The 21,419-nt window shown below is 60.9% G+C and overlaps 2 protein-coding genes across 2 annotated transcripts; both read left to right on the forward strand.

Annotated features, from left to right (window-relative positions):
• The first annotated feature begins 321 nt into the window (after positions 1-321).
• Positions 322-10,700, forward strand: ALDH3B2 (aldehyde dehydrogenase 3 family member B2). Its single transcript, XM_049642270.1, has 10 exons — positions 322-450; positions 2,168-2,330; positions 4,907-5,017; positions 5,127-5,247; positions 5,508-5,593; positions 6,089-6,170; positions 7,889-8,275; positions 8,677-8,843; positions 9,422-9,521; positions 9,794-10,700. The coding sequence occupies exons 2-10, from the start codon at positions 2,169-2,171 to the stop codon at positions 9,976-9,978; spliced, it is 1,401 nt and encodes a 466-aa protein (XP_049498227.1). The 5' UTR covers positions 322-450; position 2,168; the 3' UTR covers positions 9,979-10,700.
• A 5,782-nt stretch (positions 10,701-16,482) lies between these two features.
• On the forward strand, positions 16,483-20,741 carry ACY3 (aminoacylase 3). Its single transcript, XM_049614796.1, is given in 10 exon segments — positions 16,483-16,727; positions 17,495-17,648; positions 17,651-17,683; positions 17,957-18,041; positions 18,181-18,216; positions 18,219-18,275; positions 18,475-18,514; positions 18,516-18,540; positions 20,354-20,437; positions 20,439-20,741. Coding segments are annotated over 10 exon segments (1,062 nt in total).
• The last annotated feature ends 678 nt before the right edge of the window (positions 20,742-21,419 follow it).

Consider the following 21,419-nt stretch of genomic DNA (forward strand, 5'->3'; position numbering starts at 1 on the left):
ATCAAGATCTGGGCCACCGACTGGGGCCACCCAGGCGCCCCTGTTCTTCTGTGTTTAGACTGTGAGGTCCCGAAGGGCCGACAGTCACCTACATGGCCCGGGCCGGCCAAAGCCTCCCTGACAAGCAGCCGGGAGTTTCTTGTCAGCAACCCCTGAGGCCTTGCTCCCCTGCAGCAGGGAAGGCACGGCAGGGAGGCACCTTGGATGAGAAGCAGGAACCAGCTGGTCAGCTCCAGCCCCACCCCTGGCCTTGCTGCTGACCTCACCCCCCACCCAGCTCTTTGTTTCCTCACTTACTGGGCAACAGTGGGGATGGGGCTGGGGATCTGGCCACCCATAAGCTGAGTCTGAGAGTGTCCCCAGGCACCCCAGGTGTGCACAATGGGGACACAGACAATGACGGCTGAGAAAGGCAGGGATCCCCTGCCCTGCCTGCCTCACCTGGAAAAGGTATGATGGGCTGGGGCCAGGATCTTGGGATGGACATCAGGACACCCAGGTGCCATAACTCGTCCCAGACTCCTCCGCTCTGGGCCTCGATTCAGGGCTGAGGCTTTTGACCCTAGAGAGGTACTAGGGAGCCATGGACAAAGTTAGAGCAGGGCTGATAGGACCAGGAGCTGTTTGAACCCCAGGCAGGGAAAGCTGGGTGAGGGAGGGTGATGCTGGCATTCCAGGCAGAGCTCTGGGACTGAGGGTGGGCAGTGCCGTGGTCCACTCAGGCCTCGCTCCTCCGGGAAGTGCTCAGAAGGAAATGGGGCTCTGCTGTCTGGGGCAGCGGTCTAGGTGGGACACAGTCCCCCCACCACCGGGCCTGGCTGTGGGAGGGCATGACCGGGGCCCCCTTCCGGCCCGTGACAAGAACAAGTCTTTACTGAGCAATTACTGTGGACTGTATCCTCTGGACCCTGTGGTCCGGAGCCCCTGTCCCCACGGAAGGGAGTGGACAGTGCCGGGACTGACGGCCTCACCGCCAGGGGGAGGGAGGCATCTGCAGACCGCCTGGGAGTATGTGCAGCATCTGTTCCCGTCGCCCCGAATTCCCCCGCTGGGACAACCCACAGAGCTGGGCAGTAGCTGCTTTCCTTGTGTTATGGCTTCCGAGAACAGTAACCACGGCCGCCGACGTGCGCTGAGGGCTGCACGGCCAGGCCTGTGCTGTGTGCTCCACAGAGGCGGGCTGTTCCCACTTCCCAGATGAGGAGACTGAGGCTCGGAGAGAAGGAGTGACCGGCCTGAGGCCCTGGGAGTGGTGGAGGCACGGACGGGGCCGCCGGCCTGCAGGTGCCCAGGGGAGAGGCTGAGCCCCATCTCCTCCACGGCCGACGCGCTGAGGTCCTGGGCTCCGGCCTGCGAGATGCGGCTGAGGACAGAGGACAGCCCAAGACCACACGGACAGACAGACAAACACACAGACGTACACACAGACACACACAGGCACACAGAGAGACAGAAATATGCACACGGACAGACAGACACAGAAAGACATGGAGGCACACAGGTAGCCTCTGGGTTGGGGTGCTCAGAACCCCCTTTTGCTCTAGGTCTAGGGAATGCACCCCCTCTGCTGCGCCCCTGCTCCCTGGCCCCCCGCAACCCCCCCACCCTCAGCCCTGCGGGGGTTCCCTTGGGTGGTCTGGCTACGGCCCAGAAGGATTCGAGGCCCCAGGCTGTCTCAGCTCTGCCAACCTGGCCCTCCGCCTCTGCCTTTCCGAGCATGCTCGCCCACCAGAATGTTCCTCTGCTCCTTGTGCTGAGGCCCTCCTTCCAGGACCACCTCCCCAGAGCAGACACGGGGCCCTCCTTCCGCTGCGGGCACCTGTGGATGGCACGCCTGGCCTGCTTTCCCCGTGAGCCACTGCAAGCATTCTGTTAAGAACCCTCAGAGTCCCTGCTTTAGGCCCAGAGGGGGCCCTCCGTGTCATCCGTTGAATCCCTGCTTCTCAGTTTTGCTTGCGGCCTGGTGCCATGGCTGGAGGGGACCCAGGCGCGAGTGTGGGTGGGGCACACACATTGGAGGCGCGCGGGGGCAGCCCGGGCCCTCTGGGGCTACACGTGTGTCCCTGCGGGAGTGTCCTGAGCCCTGGTGGCTGCGGCCAGGGCCGGGGGCGGGGGGACTGGCCGTGAGGGTGGGGGAGCCCCGGCCCACGCCGCCCCCTCCCTGCAGGATGGACCCCTTCGCGGACACGCTGAGGCGGCTGCGGGAGGCCTTCAGCGCAGGGCGGACGCGGCCGGCCGAGTTCCGGGCGGCGCAGCTCAGGGGCCTGGGCCGCTTCCTGCAGGAACACAAGCAGCTTCTGCAGGAGGCGCTGGCGCAGGACCTGCACAAGGTGAGGGGGGGCGGGGCAGGGGTGAGGGGGCAGGACTGGGGGAGCAGGGATGGGGGGGCAAGGATGGGAAGGGGGGGCAGGGCCGGGGGAGCAGGGACGGGGGGCAAGGATGGGAAGCGGGGGCGGGGCTGGGGGGCAAGGATGGGAAGGGGGGCAGGGCTGGGGGAGCAGGGACGGGGGGGCAAGGATGGGAAGGGGGGCGGGGCTGGGGGGGGCAGGCCTGGGGAGGCCAGGATAAATGGGAGGGGACAGTGGCATCCTCTAGGCCCCCAGGAAGGGAAACTAAAAGCCCATCAAGCCCCACCCCCTTCCCTGTGCCTGGAGGGCCTCTTCTGCAGGGCCATCCGCTCATTTCTTCACCCACTCCACAACTATTTACTGAGGACCTACTACGTGCCAGGTACACCGTTCTAGGCTCTGGGGGTACAACAGGGTAAAAAACAAAGTCCCTGTGCCCAGGGAGCTGGCCTGCTAGAGGGAGGCACAGAACAATAAATAAATAATTGTATAGCCTGTTGGATGGAGAGACCCTCCCGGGGCGAAGGGGGCGGGAGAGGACCAGGATCAGGGCGCTGTCTTATATGTGGAGGTCAGGAGATCAGGGACAGTTCCCCCAAGACGATGGCATTTGAGCAGAGACATGGAGAATAGTGCCTCACAGCACCCGGGGTCATGGATCAGGGCACCCCTGTCCTTTGGGGACAGCAAAGTGTGGCCACAAGGACTCATGTTGAGGGTGTGGCCTGGCGATGTCTGTTCCCTTTCTCAGTGTCCCCAACCTGCCATTAACCAGGATGCTCTGTGACTGTAGCCAGGTGAGGCCCAGGCTTCCTTGTCGGCCATTTCTGGAATCATCCGTCTCTCAGTGAAACCAGCGTGCCAGACCACACCCCTCCTGGTGTGCCCTTGCCTGAGGGGCCCAGCTTTGCCTTCTGTGGGAAGTGTCCCACTCCCTGGGCCTGGTCCAGGATGGAAGGGCTCACATCTCCCATCCCCAGTGAGCCTCAGCCACCGCCCACCTGCTGGCCTGGCCTGGCTGCCTCTGTGAGACCTGACCTGTCTATCTGGTCCCTTTTCTCCCTTGGGCTCAGATTTTACCTACTGCCTCTCATTCCAACTCCTCAAGGCTCCAGGAGCACAGAAAATCAATCCTGTCCCTGACCCTTCTGGCAGACAGCATCTGCCCTGCCTTCCCTGAACCAATTCTCTCATTTCACCCCCAACAGTCCTTCCAGGTAGGGACAGTCACCCCCAGTCATCCCCACAGGAGCCTCAGAGAGGGCACGGTCTTGCCTCAGGGCACACAGCCCTGGATGAAAACAGCCTCCTCTTCCAAAGTTCAGCTGGGTCCAGACTGCTCATAAACTGGTCCAAACCTCACTCAGGTCAAGGGCAACCTTGCTGGGCAGGAACGTGAGCTTTGGACACAGGCTTAGCGGAAGGCATGCCTGAACCAGGCTCAGCTCCTAGAAGTGCTGGTGTATGTGGTTCTTTTCCCCAAGGTCCCGGCTCCCTCTTCCTCAAGGCTCAGCTCTGGCCCTGGCCTTGCCCCTGGCTCGTTGAGTGACCCTGGACAGGCTTCAGTTCACTCTCTGGACTGTCCTGGCACACCTCAGGCTCTCCCCTCTCGATTCCAGCGGGGGAGAGCTTGCACCGTAACAGCCGAGTCTCGGGCATCAGGACAGCCTGACTCTGTATCCCAGGCCTGGGCCTCCAGCTCCTGTAGCCCTCGGCTGGGTCTCTTCTCCGCGGCAGGAGTGGAACAGACATGCCCACAGGCAGAAATCAGGATAATAATCCCCCTATTGATTTTTGCCTCTCTCTCACTCCTGCCCTGTCCCCTGGGCTGTGGGAACTATCCACAATTACCCAGGGACATCTGTCCCCGGTGTTCCCCTGCAGACTGATAGCCACACGGCAGGCCACAGCGCGGCCACACTGACAGTTGAATTAGATCTTGTCCCTGCTCTGCTCGACAGTCCTCGCCCCCGTTGCCTGGGCCCATCACCTCACCCACTCTGCTCTTTGTTTAGCAGGAACATAGCCAGCCTACACCCGCCTCAGGGCCTTTGCACATGCTGTGCCCTTTGCCTGGAAGATTCTGCCTCCAGGTATCCTTGGGCTCCCTTCCTCCCTATCTTCGCTGCTCAAATGTCCCCGCATCTCCGAGGCCAGCGCTGACTATCTGGTATAAAGCAAAGTAAACACACATACACGCGCACACAAGCACACACACTTATGCACTCGCACACGCACGCTCGTGCACAGCGCCCCCCCACACACACACCTATGCTCCAGCAGTCTCTCCCTCTTACCGTGTTTCACCTTCCCCTGTTCTCCCTAACATGTTGGCTGTTCCTCTACAACATCGGCTCTGTCCGAGTCATCAGGCTGTCCGTGCATTCGGTCACGGCTGCGCTCCTGGCACAGGAGGGGCCCCTGAGCACTGTAAGCATTCACCGACCACTGAGTGGATGAATGAACGAGCAAATAGGAGGGCTTGCTTGGAGGAGGCTGTGCCCGCCACAGGGCTCTGGCCACCTGCCAACGCTGGTCCCCTGGCCTCTCCCCCGCAGTCAGCCTTCGAGTCGGAAGTGTCTGAGATCAGCATCACCCAGAGTGAGATCAACTTGGCCCTCAGGAATCTGAGGGCCTGGATGAAGGATGAGAAAGTGCCCAAGAATCTGGTGAGCCAGCCTGGGGGTCAGGGCGGGCAGGCAGCCAGGTGGAGGGTGGCACAGAGCGCTGGGGGGTCTCTACGCCTTGTCACTCACCACCATGCTGGCGGGGGCCCAGGCCACGCAGCTGGACTCGGCCTTCATCCGGAAGGAGCCCTTCGGCCTGGTGCTTGTCATCGCCCCCTGGAACTACCCAGTGAACCTGACCCTCGTGCCCCTGGTGGGCGCCCTTGCCGCAGGTGAGAGCAGTTTCCACCTTCCCGCTGCCGCCGTCCCCGCCCTCGGGCCTCATGGTGGCCCACAGAGCCAGTGAGCAGGGAGCCGGCAATAATTGGCTAAGAAAACCTGCTTCCCACCTGGCCCACCATGCCCGGGCTGTGGGGCCTTGGGCCCGTCGGTCACCTCTCTGAGCCAGGTTCTTCAACTGAAAGGAGAGTGAGGCGGGACGGGAGGGGCCACCCCTCTCCCAGCGCTCCCCCTGCCCTGCCCTGGCCTGCAGGGAACTGCGTGGTGCTGAAGCCATCGGAGTTCAGCAGGAGCACCGAGAAGGTCCTGGCTGAGGTGCTGCCCCGATACCTGGACCAGGTGAGCCGGGCAGGGAGGGGACCGAGCAGCTACCCTTGGGCTGAGCAGGGCCAGGCAGGCCCCCTCGGGCAGGACCCGAGTTCCACCCTCAATCCTGCCTCCCCTGGGTTGTGTGGCCATGGCCGGGTCACCACCCCTCAGCCTCTTTCCCTCTGGGTGAAGCAGAGGGGTGGGGATCACAGCTGTGCTCTGAGGGGCCTGTCCCCTGGGGACTCCCATCTGTCATCTGGTCACCCCTGCTTGCCACGCCCCGGCCTCCGCTCCCCCAAACCCCAGCCGGGCTCTTAACCACGCGCCTGTGGGGCTGCGACTGGCAGGTGCCCAGTGTCCCCGGGCAGCTCCCTGCTCCCACCTTGGTCCCACCAGGTCCACCTAGAGCCCTGGCAACTGGGGGGTCAGGCCAGGCAAAGGGGGGCAGCCCCACGCAGGCAGGCCAGCCTCTGGGTTCTCCGGGCTGGGGTCCCAGAGGGATCCCTCTGCCATCCCGTCCTACAGAGCTGCTTTGCCGTGGTGCTGGGCGGGCCCCAGGAGATGGGGCAGTTGCTGGAGCACAAGTTCGACTACATCTTCTTCACGGGTGAGGCTGACCCCCCGGGACCGTCGGAGGGCTGGGTCCTATCCCCTGGCGCGGGCCCCTTCACTGGTCACAATGTCACAGAGGACAGCATCTGTCCCTGCTGAGCTCTCATTGTGCCCCCACGACCTTCTGTACCACCCACTGGCCTCAGGACCTTGTACGTGTGACCCCACCAACCCAGAGGCCTTGTGGAGGGCCGGACAGGTGAGGGATTGGAGGCCAAGGTGACAAAGAAATGAGGCCCCCAGCCTGGGTCACCCCCTGGGGCCAGGATCGGGGAAGGCTGGATTTTCCTTCCAGGCCCTCTGAATTGTTCTCAGAGGTCACTTGTCATCTCCCTGGCATGTGTCTACGAGGCCCAGGCACCACCTGGCTTCAAGCGGCCAGGAGGGAGTTTCTCTGAGTGAAAGCCGAGGAGGCAGGTAGGTGGCAGTCTCACCTGGCCAAGGTTCTGGAAGAGAGGGAATCTTGCTCACTGGCCTCCTGCCTTGCACCCTTTGTCCACATCAGAGCAGGGAGAGCGCTGTCTCTGCCTTTTTGCCCTCCCCCCGCCCCCAGACCCTGCCACAAGCCCAGGACAGGGCCCAGAGGCCCCCTGCCTTGGTGGTCAGGGAGGGTGACTATAGAAGCAGGGGGCAGGGTCCTCAGCTGGTCCTACAGATTCCTAGTGAGGGGGAGAAGACAGCCGGGAGGAGGCGGTCCACCTTCTAGCATCCCAGCCGCGGCTCGGCGGGTTTTGGGCCTTGGGCCCCCCGTGACTGTGGCCAGGAACCTGGGCAGCTTGTGCAGGGGCCGGCAGACTGACCTGGACATACTCTGCCACAACCTCCCGGCTTCTCCGGGCCTTTCCTTATCTGACGATGGTCACAGGTCTGTCTCCAGGACACATGAACTCATGGGAGCCTTTGTCACAGCACATGGCCTGGGGAATGTGTTGTTCACTTGCTCACTGCATTCTGAGAGAGCGTGCCCTGTCCAGACTCTGTCACGTCATAACGAGGGCACAGGGGACAGAGAGAGGAACAGCATCTCTTGGAAGGGCCCGTGACAGGAAGCTCGTCGGGGTTCAACAGACAGGGAGGACCTCACAGGAAGGCCTCCCAGACAAGGAGATGGTTTTGAAAGACAGGAGGACCTGAAGGAGGAATGGGGGGGGTGGGGGGGGGGGTGGGGGGAGGGGACTGTGAGGCCCTGCAGATCAAGCCAGAGGAGAGAGGAGGGGACAAGCAGGTGGCCACTTCGGCCGAGAGTCAGGAGCGGAGGGAAGGGTGGGTGGTGAGGGGGGTAGGACGGCCATGTTGGTCAGAGAGGGAGACCCGGGCGCCGGCCCCTGGAGCTGGAGTCTGGTCTCGGGCCAGAGCAGTCAGAGTCAGTGCTGGAGGAGCCTGGGGAGGTGGGGAGGGGTGCAGGGCGGCGTGGAAGCAAGAGGCACTGGCAGGGTGAGCCTGGGACCAGAAGCAGGGCAAGGGGCGCCTGGATTGCTGACCGGGCAGCTCGGGAGAGGGAGCAGGGGCCTGGCTGGCTGCCCCGTGCAGAGCCCTGCACAGACTCCACGGAGACCCTGCGTTGTTCGGGCTGGTCTGGCGGAGGACGTGAGCAGGGTCCTGGTGCAGCTCTCCGGGGAGTGGGCTCTCCTCGAGGGGTCCCGATCCCCAGGCTGAGGCCGTCCCGCCTGGCCGAGGTGACTGAGGGCCACTCTGGTTTCTTTCCACCACCAGGGAGCCCTCGGGTGGGCAGGATCGTCATGTCTGCCGCCGCCAAGCACCTGACGCCCGTCACGCTGGAGCTGGGGGGCAAGAACCCCTGCTACGTGGACGACGACTGTGACCCCCAGACCGTGGCCAACCGCGTGACCTGGTTCCGCTACTTCAACACCGGCCAGACCTGCGTGGCCCCCGACTACGTCCTGTGCAGCCCTGACACGCAGGAGCGGCTGCTGCCCGCCCTGCAGAGCGCCATCACCCGCTTCTACGGCGAGGACCCCCGGAGCTCCCCGAGCCTGGGCCGCATCGTCAGCGACAAGCACTTCCAGCGGCTCCGAGGCCTGCTGGGCTGTGGCCGCGTGGCCATTGGCGGCCAGAGCGACGAGAGCGAGCACTACATCGGTGAGCCTGCCGTCCTGCCACGACCCCCGTGGGAAGGCCCGTCCACGATGCAGGCCCTGCCTGGGCCACGAGTCTGGGCCGCGAGTCTGGGCCGCGAGGCTCCCACCTGGGCCGCCAGTCTGGGCCGCGAGTCTGGGCCCCGAGGCTCCCACCTGGGCTGCGAGTCTGGGCCACGAGTCTGGGCCCTGAGGCTCCCACGGCTGCACTGGCCGCGCCCAGCCTGGACCCCGGCTCTGGGAAGACCACTGGGAGACGCGGGCGCTCCGCCTCAGCCCCGGCCAGGCTGGAGAACCCCTCACGGTCCTTCCTGGGGGCCGTGGGGACACTGTCTTCCCCAGAAGGTCCCTGAGCTCTGCCCGAGGCCCCCCTCCCCAGGGCTGAGCCGCCCCCTGTGCCCGCAGCCCCCACGGTGCTGGTGGACGTGGAGGAGACGGAACCCGTGATGCAGGAGGAGATCTTCGGACCCATCCTGCCCATCGTGAACGTGAGGAGCCTGGACGAGGCCATCGACTTCATCAACCGTCGGGAGAAGCCCTTGGCCCTGTACGCCTTCTCCAACAACAAACAGGTGGGGGCTCGGGTGGGGCTGGGACAAGAAAGGGGTTTAAAAAAGGTGCAGACTGGTGACCTCCCCCCATCACAGCCCACCCTGGGAGGGTTAGGGCAGCACCACTTGGCCAACGGTTCCCTGCACAAGGCTCCTGGCAGGGAGGGCTTGGGCAGGGCCAAAAACCTGCCAGATGCGTGGCTGGCCAGCCGTCTGCCCTGGCCGGGTTAGCCTCCAGCTAGACGATGGGGTGTCTTTTTCTATCTGGCCTGCTCAGAGAGCCCCTTCTTCCTAAAGTGCACGAAGGCTCTGTGTGGGCAAGCAGAGGCCCTGAAGGGGGAACGGGGCAGAGCTCCGGGGGACCTGACAGGCAGAGGGACATGCCTGCCAGTGCATGGCTGGTGCTTCCTACCCTTCCTGTCGCCCCTCACGGTCACGGGCTCCCTCCATGTGGAAGGGGCTCAGAGGCTCAGAGGGGAGATGTCTCAACAGAGGACGGGAATAAAGGGGGCTCCTCTGCTCCCAGTGGAACGGTTGAGGGCCCGAGCCCTCTTCCCGGATCACAAGCCCACCACCGGCCGCCCCCCTCCTCCCCCCAGGTAGTGAACCAGATACTGGATCGGACCAGCAGCGGGAGTTTCGGAGGCAATGAGGGCTTCACCTACCTGACTCTGACGTCCCTGCCGCTGGGGGGAGTCGGTGAGCCCTGCCCTCCTCTACCCTCCAGCCCCCACTCCCAGGGAAGCCCGGGTTGGTACTCCGATCCCCGGAAGGCCCAGTTTCGCCTTCACTCTCTTGCTCCTGGCCCCGGGTCTCTCAAGGCCTCAGTTTCCCTATCCGCACAATGGTTTTTTGAGTGGCTCAGCTTTCCCTGAGCTCCTTGCCAGCTCTGGGCTCCCACTTGGGCAGGAGACTGCTGCTGAGGCTGGGTGGGCTGCCGGCCTCAGCCCCTCCCCTCCACGCCCACGCAGGGAACAGCGGGATGGGAAGATATCACGGCAAGTTCTCCTTCGACACCTTCTCCCACCACCGCGCCTGTCTGCTCTCCCACCCCGGCCTGGAGAAGCTCAATGAAATCCGCTACCCTCCCTACACTAACAGCAAAGAGCAGCTGGTCAGCTGGGCCTTGGGATCCCAAAGCTGCACCCTTCTGTGAACACCCTGTGCCCCTCCAGTGCCCTACCCCCACGATCCCTCTGTCCTGCCGCTGCCTAGGTGTTCAGTGTGGGGCTTGGAAGGAGGGGATCCTGTCCAGGAGTGCAAAGATCGTCTTCCTGGGCCTTTGTCTCAACAGACCCCTGGCTGGGCAGGACCTCTGGGCCTTTGGTCCGGCTGTTTTCAGGGCCAAAGTCCTTGCCTGTCGTCTCCTGATTCAGCTTGGCTATGCCTGGTGATGGAATTCTTGTGGTTGGAAAGGACTCCCTTGTATCAGATCTATAATTAGGCCCCCCAAATACAGAGCGATTTCTAACAGCGCCACTCACACCTGGTCTGGGGAGCTGACATAATCTGATCTTGAGCCCGGACCTGGCTAGTTGCCGAAGTCACCCTAAAGGGTGTCACTGGCAAAGACTCTGATGCCGTGGGTAGGTGGAATCAACAGGAAAGAGTACAAGGGGTGATTAGTCGTGTCTGCTCTAGGCACAGGAGGGGGTGTGCACATTCCGGACATGTCTATCATCCGGCCGCAGACTCCCAGGAGGAGATCGTGGTCGGCAGAGTCTAAACCTAGCCACTCCATCCGACATATGGGGAAACTGAGGTCTAGAGACAGCAGGGGGCCGAACCGAGTTTATACAGGAAAGCAGGGCAGAGCTGAATGATGGCGGGTTTCTGGAGAAATTTGGAGGGGAGGCATCAGTAAACAGAATATATCTAGTGCATCGTGACCTGCCTCTTACTCTTCCCCAAATCCTCATCCTGGGAGTTCACTTCCAACCCCCCCCCCACTCTTCATGGGGCTCCTCACCCCTCAGAGCCATGGGCAGACTGGGGGTGTGGCCTCCGGTTGAGGGAAAAGGAGGAGGATGGCCGTCTTGCACACCACGATCTCTGAAATGTGGCCCCCGGTGACCATCTAGTCAATGAGGGCATCTATCCATGGTGTTCAGATTCTCTAGTCCCCTGATGATGGCAGCCTGGTCTGCACGGTGACGGGGGACAGCTTGGCTTAGGCCATATGCCGTGTCCACACATATTTAGAAGCCTCGCCCAGAGGAAGGGACTGATACAATCAAGTTGCTGGTCCCTCCTCGGCCGGGAGCTCCGATGGGTGGCCCCAGCTTCTTTCGCAATTGTCTTGGGTATTGTTTAGAACACACAGGACGTGCAATTACGTCACTGACCGAGTCACTGTACTTGGAGGGCAGTCCGGCCTCCTTGGCAAGATGCCATCCTGCTGGAGCACTGGGGTGGCCCCGCTCTCTACGCACCCGATCTAGTCAGTATCTCGGGCTCGGGCTCCAGCGAGGGCATCAGCTTCCCAACTGCCCGGGGTTGTGCCATGTGAACGGAGATGAAAACCAGGGAGGGAGGAGTGTCTCAGGCTCTTGCAGGTGAATCCGAAGGTCTTTCCACATCCGCTGCCCCCACAGAGGCGTGGGCACGAGCTTCCACCCCTCAGCTTCCCCTGCTCAGAGCTGCCAGGTTAATCCCTTTAAAACAGCCCAGCTGTCGTTGCCAAGGGTTAAAGGCCACGGCTCGCAATCACTGGCCAGATGACTTAGAGCTCGGCCCGCTGGTTGCTGCACTGGCCGCCGAGCGAGAGGCCGTACCCGGACTATGCCAGGTGAGTATTAGAAGTCATCCCAAACCCCCAAATCCCTACAAAGGCTCACACTTCTCTCACCTTCTTAAGGGTTGCACCTTATCAATCACGGCTTTGGGGACAGCACGAGTCTTACCAATCCCCCAAACCTCCCAACGGCGCCTGGGCTTTGGGTTTTCTGTAGATAAATCCGTCTTTTCCTTTGCAGGTGCGTCAGGAAAGTCCCTGCAGCGGAGGCAGACCTTTGCTTGTTAACGTATCAGCAATGCCTTGGGTCCGGGTCACTGATGTGGGGAAGGAGAACGGGGACAGGTCCTCAGCTACCACCCCACGACAGAGGGAGGGCGGGGCTGCACAGGTAGCTTTGGGGGAGCCCTTGACACTTTCATCTCCGTCTGTCCCACACGAAGGCAAATCGATCTTAGCTGTCAGAAACCCGTATTGTCGGTCTTTTCTTCGAATCTCCTGGCGATGAGGCACATTTGTAGGCATGCATTTTTGCCAAACCACTAGGGTAAAACAGTAACTGTCTGTAAATGACAATAGACTTGACAATGGTCAGGGTTAGAGATCTGATGACAGTTTGTTATAGCACACAGGGCAAGGGAGCCTCTCCGGCAGTCCGTATTTTATTTGTTTTTATTTTTTTAAGTTTATTTATTTATTCTGAGAGGGAGAAAGAGAGAGAGAGAGAGAGATCTAGCCAGAGGGAGAGGGGCGGAGAGTCCCAAGCTGTCAGCTCAGAGCCTGACGTGGGCTCTAACCCACGAGCCATGAAATCATGACCTGAGCCGGTCACTCAACTGACTGAGCCACCCAGGCGCCCCCGCCAGTCTGTATTTTAAAAGCCTCTTGCCTCCTTTTTGCCTTCAGTCTCTGTGGGCAACGTTTGGGTTATCTCCCGGGATGTTTACATTTACAGCCAGACTTAACAACCTCCAGGGACAAAGAAAGAATGCAAGTTGTCTCTTAGGACTTTTGGGGTAACTGCTATTTAAAAATTTTCCGTAAAGGGGCACCTGGGTGGCTTAGTCGGTAAAGCGGCCGACTTCAGCTCAGGTCACGATCTCGCGGTCTGTGAGTTCGAGCCCCGCGTCGGGCTCTGTGCTGACAGCTCAGAGCCTGGAGCCTGTTTCAGATTCTGTGTCTCCCTCTCTCTCTGACCCTCCCCTGTTCATACTTTGTCTCTCTCTGTCTCAAAAATAAATAAATGTTTGAAAAATAAAATAAAATAAATTAAAAAATAAAAATAAAAAATAAAAATTTTCCGTAAGTTAGGGGTCAGAAAGCAGGGCGCATTTTGTCTGTTTCCTCATCATTTGCTGCAACATCACCCTCTCCGACTTCATCAGTGTCTCAGAGATTCTGCCTCTTAGTGTCCCAGTCCGGCTGTGTCACAGTGCCGGGGTCTTAACCTTAACCAGCTTGCACCCTCCCTGGGTTGCAGACGGCAGGCCGAGGCCTCTAATTCATCACCCTGGTCTCCCTCCCAGCTCGTCTGCCAGCCTGAGGCCAACAGAGCAATGGACACCACGCATCTTTCTCTAACCTCGGCAATTCTAACTTGCTTCCCCTTTTTTTTTTCTTTAGTTTACTTATTTTGAGTGTGAGCTTTAGTTTACTTATTTGAGTGTAAGACAGTATGAGCAGGGGAGGGGCAGGGAGCAAGAGAGAAAGAGAGCGAGAATCCGAAGCAGGCTCCACGCTTAGCGCAGAGCCCCCCGCGGGGCTCGATCCCACGCCCCGGCGATCATGACCTGAGCCGAAGTCAAGAGTCTGACGCTTAACCGACTGAGCCACCCAGGCGCCCAGGCCATTCTAACTTTCTAACTGGAGCTGCAGCCTCGGGACCTGCGGAACTGCTCGTGGCAGAGGTCGGCCCACCGGGGCCCCCGTGGCTTCCCTCCTCTTCCGCAGGGGACCACGTGCAGTTCTGCCGAGGAGCACGGACGACGGCTGGCGTCCTCGGGCGTCCCCTGTGTTCACACGGCAGTCCGCAGTCATCTGACACAGGCCGCCGCTCCTCGCGCGGAGGCTGATGGCCAAGTTGGGATATCCGCCCGCCCCCCCACCCCGAAGATGCCTCCTTCCCAAGGTCCATTTCTTTGCTCTCCTGGCTGGCTCACCAGGGGTTGGTCTGAACCCCTCTCGGGAGCTTCCCAGGTGTTACCTAAAACCGGCCCCCATCTGCGGAGGGCGGGGACTGATCGAGGAAGAGGCAGGTCATTCTAGGTTGGTAGGTGGCAGTGTTAATAAGCCAAAGGAACTTACATACGAGGCCCGGCTTGGGCAGCAGCAAGACGAGTGGGTCCCCTCACTGCCCGCCAGATCTTCAGTTTACACAGAAAGAGGTCTTAACCGGGTACAGTCACATATACCGCACAGGGCTACATCTTTGGAGCAGCCTCCGGGAGCGGGAAAGGCACGCTTCAGAGAGCCTTGAACTCCTCCAGGCCTTGGCTCAGCTCTTCTCTCATCCGGGGACGCCCTCCCTCTACCTCTAACCCACCCCTGCCTCCCCTCAGGCACTGCCTGTCTTGCCCTCTTGCAGTAGCCGGGGTCCCCGTCACTCCGCTGCCACACCGGTACCGGGTCCCTCAGCTTGTCTGGGCCTCCGCTCCCTTATCTTGCAGAACGGGGCTCCCACTTCTGTCTTAGAATCGCTGTCGGGGTTAAAAGGGACCATGCGTGTCCGAGGCGCAGAAGCTGTGCCCTCCCAGAGCTTCCCGGGGCTCTGTCACAACCTCGAGGTTTGTGCCAGAAGCCTCTCCTTGTCCTGCTGCCCTGAGGCTTGGGTGTGGCCCAGGTGTAGGAGTGCACACGACACCGATCCAGATGTGGCCCTCCGTCTCGCTCACGTTCGCTCGATGACCCCTCATGGGGTCGCGCGTTCGGGGCCCCTTGGAGATCAGTATGCGTACCTGAGAAATACCCACCCAGGCCCGGATCCCCAGGAGACTTGCCCCGGCCTCCCGGGAACCTGTCAGAGATAACACAGTCTTCCCCCTCCTGACGCACAGGCGACTGAGCCACAAGATCTAATTAAAGGCTAGCTGTCGGGGCGCCTGGTGGCTCAGTGGGTGTCGGGCTCTTGATTTCAGCTCAGGTCGTGACCTCGCGGTTCGCAGGCTGGGGCCCGGAGGTGCAGAGCCTGCTTGGGATTCTCTCCCTCTCTCTCTGCCCCTCCCCTGCTTCTGCTCTCTCTCTCTCTCTCTCTCTCTCTCAAAATAAATAAACATGAAAAAAACAGAAAAGGTTAGCTGTCAGGTGCACGCAAGCCCTTTGATGGCACTGGTCACCTCTCTGTGTAAGATCTGCAGACGAAAGTTCCCGATTTCACGGAGAATAACCACCAAGTTAGGTCATCGTCAGCTCTACCCGCCGTCAGTGGGTCGCCCTGAGCAGAGCTGCGTAAACCTTATGGAGTGGCCTCCTTCGCTTCCCGGTCTGAAAGGGCCTTCTCAGCCCGGGGGATACTTTACTGTCCCTCCTCCACCTTCCAAACCGGGGTGTGGGAGGCCCAAACTCAGGGCCCTGGAGCCTCGCCCAGTGTAGGTGACTCACTGCCTGGTTCTGCCTCCCTCCTTGGTGACCTCCGGACTGTCCTTAGCTCTTCCCTGACAGCTCGACCTGGAGGCCGCCAGGGCCGGGTGTGGGGAACTTCCCCCTCATCCTAGCCCCCTTGACCCTTGAGAGCAGCAAGGAAGGGTGGGCTCAGACCGGACCACCCCCCCGGGTTCCGACTCCAGCTCTGCCCCTAATGCCCTGTGTTCCCTTGGCATTTTGTCTGAGCCTCGGTTTCCACATCCGTAAAATGGGTCTGAGGGTCATTTCCAAAAACAGAGCAAACTGATTCCTTTGCGTCACGCCTGTCCCTGAAAATGACCGAAAATACTGGACAAAACATTCCGAAACTTTGTTTAAAGCATCAAAAAGCTGGAAAAGTGGGACCGCACAGATCATAGCCCTTTAGGGTAAAGGTGACCTGGGAGAGACGCTGGCCCTCTGGGGTTACAAGCACAGAAGCATGTGGCTGAGGGGGTAAAGGCAGGGGGCGGGGTGTTCCTCATCTGGGCATCTGCCAAAGCACAGACCTCTTGGGCGGGGGGGAGGTTGTCTTCATCTCAGGCCTTAGAGATTCCTCGCAAGTAATTTTCCAAGTGTGCGTGCAGCTTCCCTTCCTGGTCCTGGGAGGGAGGGCTGGCCCCACTCCCAGAGGAGGGACAGAGGGCACGGACAGGAGCCTGGCCACGGGACCTGGGCTCTATGTGGCCGCAGCAAGTAGGAGTGTGGGGTGGAGCCAGGTGGGGAAACAGCAGCCCTGACCCCTGGGGGGACCTGGGCCAGTTCTCCGCAGGCTCGGCACAAACACTGCCCCGGGGATCTCTGGGCCCATAAACATCCGCTGGCTCAGCAGGTGCACACCCAGCCCCGGAGGGCCCAGAAACCCAGACCACCTCTGCACGTAATCACCCCCTCCCTGAGGCCTCTGCACCAGCCCTGAGGGGCCGGCAAGAGCTACCTGGAACCCAGACACCCCCAACTAATCAGGTGACACCTCCCATGCTGTGCCCTGGTTCCCCCACCTACAAAATGGGAGCGTAGTCCTCTTGCTAAAGGGAGCCTGCCTTGGGGTCCATCTCTCCCACGGGAACGGGCCCCTCTTCCCAACATAGGCACCGGACGGGAGAAGCCCTGAGCTGCACCCCCAGAGGCACAAACGGGGCGGGGCTGAGCTGCATCCCACAACTTTTGACAGACAACCTCCTTGCCCAGCTGGGATCCCTCGGGCCTCAGGGAGCTCACCACTCTGCCACCCCAGCTCTGACCACTGGGCCCCGTGTCCGTGCCAAGGTCACCTAAGCAGGTCCGCCACCAGGTTCTCCACCCCACATGTGGACGTGCTTGCTGTCTGTGCCCCGAGGGCCCTTGCGCCACGCGGCAGTGACTGGGGGCACCCAGTGCCATGACACGTCTGGTGTCTACCTGGCCCAGCACTGGCTGCGGGCCCCGGGGGAGCTGCAGAGACCCAGCTTCGCCACGCCTGGGCTGGCCAAGCCGGTGGCCACAGCTGCCGGCCGTCGCTGCATGGGCCGGGACCCCAACCGCACCTTCACCAGCGACTTCCTCACACGAGTGTCCTCCAGGCTGGCCCAGCCCCTCGGCCTGGCACTGAGTCCCCGCCTCAGACGGTCGCGGTAGACTTCAAGCTGATCAGGGCTTCCTCTGAGTTCCCCAGACCCACGGTTTGCCTCCGACCAGCCCCATAGGCTGCGTTTACCTGTCCAGCATCCCAACAGCTCTTCCTCCTCCAGTAGATGTTCGCTGGGCCCCATCTCTGAACCGGGCTTTGGTCAGCTCAGGTGAAAAAATGGGGAATAAGACTGAGGTGTTGTCCTTAGCCCACTGGGGGACACAGAGGAAAACCGCAGCAACCACAACCCCAGAGGCTAAATGTAGGGGAGGGGGAACATGAAGCATCTAACATGGCCAAGGGCAGCCATGGAGGGCTTCCTGGAGGAGGTTATATCTCAGCCAAGCCCCAAAGGGTGAGTAGAGGTTAACTAGGAAAAGAGAGGAGAGGAGATTCCGGGAAAGGGTCCGGCAGGTGCAAAGGCCTGGAGGTGCGGCTACAGTGAAAGCTGATGAAGCAGGTGGCAGGCAGGTGGGGCTGGGCTGAGGGTTTGGATTTTATGGGGCCAGTGGGCAGCCGGTGGGAGTCCTAAGCAGGGCAGGGATGGCCACAGTGGCACAGAGAAGAGGCCTTGAGCTGCTCTGTCTCTCCTGCAGGGTCTCGGGGGCTTCATCCCTCCCTACAGCATGAGGCTGTCATCCCATTAAACCTCTGATCGCTGACTGAGACTCTTAGGGGGCTGACACCCCATTCCTGCTCCTGCAGTGCCAGGGCCAACCTGGATGACCCATGCAAGGTGACAAGGGCCCGAGAACTGAACCAGCTGCCGGGGCCCCAGGCCTCAGGCCGGGCCTTCGGCTTTGTCCTTGACCTGCACAGCAGCACGGCCAACACGGGCACCTGCCTCATCGCAGAAGCTGCCCACAAAAGGTCTTTGCCATGCACCTGTGCCACCACCAGGTGGCCCTGGCCCCTCGGGGGCAGTGGGGAAGGGGACAGCTGGGATGGTGCCAGTGCCTCCCCTGGCCCTCTCCTTGGGCTCCAGTCAGGGCCTGCCACCTGCAAGTCCTCCAGGCCCTCTGGTCCCTTCCTTCCCCCCTTCCTGCCAGAGGGTGGAGGGAGGCTGGGCTGGGGTAGGTGGTGCCCCGTGCTCCCTCCATGCTCTCCCCACGCCTCAGTTTCCCCTTCTTGGGTGTCTGACCCACCCCTCCTGTCCCTCCACCCCCACTGCAGAGCCCCAAGGTGCCCTGCCCAGCCCTGTACCAGCTGCCGGGGTGGGGGAGTTATAGCCTGGACCCCTTGGCCAAGAACGGAATGGGTAGGCTGCCACCTCAGGAGAAATGGGTGAGGGGGCGGGGCTTGGAAGGGCGGGGCCGCGTGATAGGCAGGGTCAAGGACCTGGGGTTAGAGCACTCCTCTCTGGGGCACCCCCCGACCCCTCTCCTCCTGGTCCCCAGTCCTGGAGCTGGGCCCCCAGCCTCAGGGTGTGCTGCGAGCAGGATGAGGACCCTGGTGGCCAAAGTCCTGGACTTCATCGAGCTCTTCACCCAGGGTGAGATCTGCAAGGACTTGCTGGGAAACTGAGACCCAGAGAGGCGAGGGCCCGACCCGGGGACCCTGGAGCCAGGCTCACGGGTGGGCTGGGGACCAGCCTTGGGTGGCCCCCACGGCCCACTGTGTTCTGGGCCCGGAGGAAGGGACAGGCTCACACACCCAGCCTTTGGCCCAGGCACAGTCTCTCCTGCTTTAAGCACATGGAACGGGCAGCGTGGACCGGCCACGCACGGAGGCTGGGGACCGGGCATCCTCAGCTGCAGGTGCGTGTGTGTTGCTGTGGGGAGATCCCTGGGTCACAGCTTTGGTGGCAGAGGCAACTGAGGCCCAGGGGCAGGGACCACGGGTGCCTCCCACAGGGTCATCAGGACCTCAGAATCAGGATCAGAACACGAGGCTGCCCCCTCCCCCCACCAATGCCCTGCCCCTACAGCCTCCCTGGAACCCCACGGACAGGCCTGGCATTCGGGGCCACAGTGATCTGCCCGGCGCCTGCAGAGGCCAGGAGGGGCTCCTCACAGCCTGGCCACAGAAGGCAGAGGGAGGTGATACGGAGCGGGCACCACCCAATCCACCTGCTTGCAGGTGCAAACATGGAGCCTGTCTTTATTTTCCAAGTACTTCCCCGAGCGTCCCTCCGCACGTTAGCAGGGAATCCGGCATTCCTGCTGCAGGCCTTCCCTTCCTGAATGTCACAGGAGTCTGGCCTCCCCGCTTCTGCGCCTGGCCTGGCGGGGAGGAGATTGGGAAGATCGCGCCGCCCACCGGCTACCGCTCTGCCCGCTGCCACGTTGGGTCGCTGTCACACTAGGTGCACGCCCTCCGTGGCCTTCGAGTCCTGCAGTGTCCAGGCCACAGTCCTCCCCACGCTGGGTGCCCAGCCCTAGCCTCCTTAGTAACCGTTCTCCAAGTGTCCCAACTGGCCTTCGGGGGGCGGGACGGGCTTCAGAGGGGGCCACATGCTCTGTTGGCACCAGCCCTCCCCCTGCCACGGCAAAGATCTGTCCCCCAGCCCAGTAAGCAGCCACAGCCCCCTCCTTCAGTGGTGAGTCCCGGCGGGACAGCATCGGAGTGACCCAGCAGACAGAACTGGTATGCACCGGGGGCGCAGCAGAGGCTGGGCACAAAAAAGAAAGAAATATCGGAAAGAATTTGACATTTCAAAAATTGTTTAAAGAACCAGAGTAACAGGGCACCTGGGTGGCCCAGTCAGTTGAATGTCTGACTTCAGTTCAGGTCATGATCTCACGGTTTGTGAGTTCGAGCCCCGCGTCCGGCTCTGTGCTGACAGCTCCGAGCCTGGAGCCTGCTTCAGATTCTGCGTCTCCCTCTCTCCCTGCCCCTCCTCTGGTCATGCTCTCTCTCTCTTGCTCAAAAATAAACATTGAAACATTTTTTTTAAAGAACCAAAGTAACAATTGTAGGAAAAATCAGCCATTGGTTGGGGTTTTTTGCTCTTATTAAAGCTTCGTGTTTGATTTTGAGGTGTTCTCTTACTTATAACAACACCGTAGTGGAGGGGCAACATCTTTTCGGTGTTTAGGGCTGGGAGCCCATCCATCGTCCTTACAGATGCAGAGCCACGACAGTGATTTCGAATGATTTCTCCCACAATTTAAAATTTTATTTGATAGGCCATTATATTATGTTTACTCTGTGTCAGACGCTGTTAAGCACTATTAGCCGTTTAACTTAAACCTCAGGAGGATAGGAGAAGACACTATAATTCCTATTTTACAGAGGAGGAAGCTGAAGAACAGAAAGGTTAAGTGACTTGCTCAAGGTCACCCAGCTAGCAAGGATTTGAACCCAGGCTCTACTATCTGTGCCCTTAACCACGAGGCTACACTTCCACAATGACAACTGTCTTTCTAAGGCAACTTGTGTCTCCATTCTAAACACAGGGCCAGGGGCATCTCGGCAGACACCCTGTCACATTGGTTGAGAAAATGAAGCAGTGACTGGATGAAGCCATCGGTGAAGGGCATCTCTTGGGCACTGCCTGCTGGGGTTGCCCCCACAGGAGCCAGGGCAGAGGTCGGCCCCAGCAACCTTGGCCGGAGGCTCTCTTCCCAGGACTGAGGCTTCCAGACCCTACAGCCCGGTATAGCCATCCTCCAGATGTCCGGTGGTGAGAATGTGCTCTGTGAGGGGGGGGCCTGCCGTGTACCCCATGTTCATCAACAAGGCCACCTACTATGAAAAGGGCATTGCCTCCATTCAGGCGGAGAAGCTCACGTTCTCCGTGCCTGCCCTGCCGCGCTGGCCCTCACCCCCACCCCAGCCCCTGACCCAGGCCGGACCCGCACAGCCTCAGCCCTCCCATCTGAACAATGGGTCCCGAGCCACAGTCTTGCTCCCGGGCACCCCTTTGCCTTCTGCTGTATACCATGTTTCTGGCCATACCCCCATGCCTCCGTACCTCAGTTTCCCATCTATAAAATGGAAGATGTCCAGGGGTTAATGGTTCATGTCTTCTGTCCTTCATGGTCCCTCTCTGTGACCTCAGGATCTGGCGCAGGTCTGGCCCAGGGTGGTCTTGGACATGCTGTGTGTCCTGGGGCCAGTGATGGCTGTCTCTGTACAGCCTATCGGTGCCCAGGGGGAAGATCCCCCTTGGAGTCAACAAAGGGCCTTCCAGAAGAGGCCACGACCCAGAGGGGGCCTCCCAACCTGCCTGCACTCCTGGGGCTGGAGAATCAGTCTGAGAGAGCAGAAGCCCATGCATGTGCCTACCCAGGCACTGTGTGTGTGTATGTGTGTGTGTGTGTATGACTGCACACACATGTGTTTCCAAGAACTTCAATATCTTGGGTGTCCTTCTGAGGAGGTCTATATGTGGCTGGGCACACAGCCCAGATGTGCATTTCCAATGTATAATGAGCCCGGTGTCCATGGGGACTCAAGGGGAGTCAGGGCTGGGGAAGGGGTGCAGGTCGACAAGGCTGTCCCCACCCAGGACAGCTGCCCAGGGGCAGGGATGCAGGGAAGAGGTACCTTAGCCTGGGGTAGGGGGAGTCCTACCAGGGGGGGCTGGAGGTCCTCAGCACCCCAAGAGGGAGCGGGCGCGGGGTCTGCTGCTGGGGTCCCCTCGGTCCTGACCCAGGCCCTCTCTGCAGGGCGTCCACACAAGCCAGACTGG

This window comes from Panthera uncia, chromosome D1, assembly GCF_023721935.1.
Source record: "Panthera uncia isolate 11264 chromosome D1, Puncia_PCG_1.0, whole genome shotgun sequence".
Classification (NCBI taxonomy): Eukaryota; Metazoa; Chordata; class Mammalia; order Carnivora; family Felidae; genus Panthera; species Panthera uncia.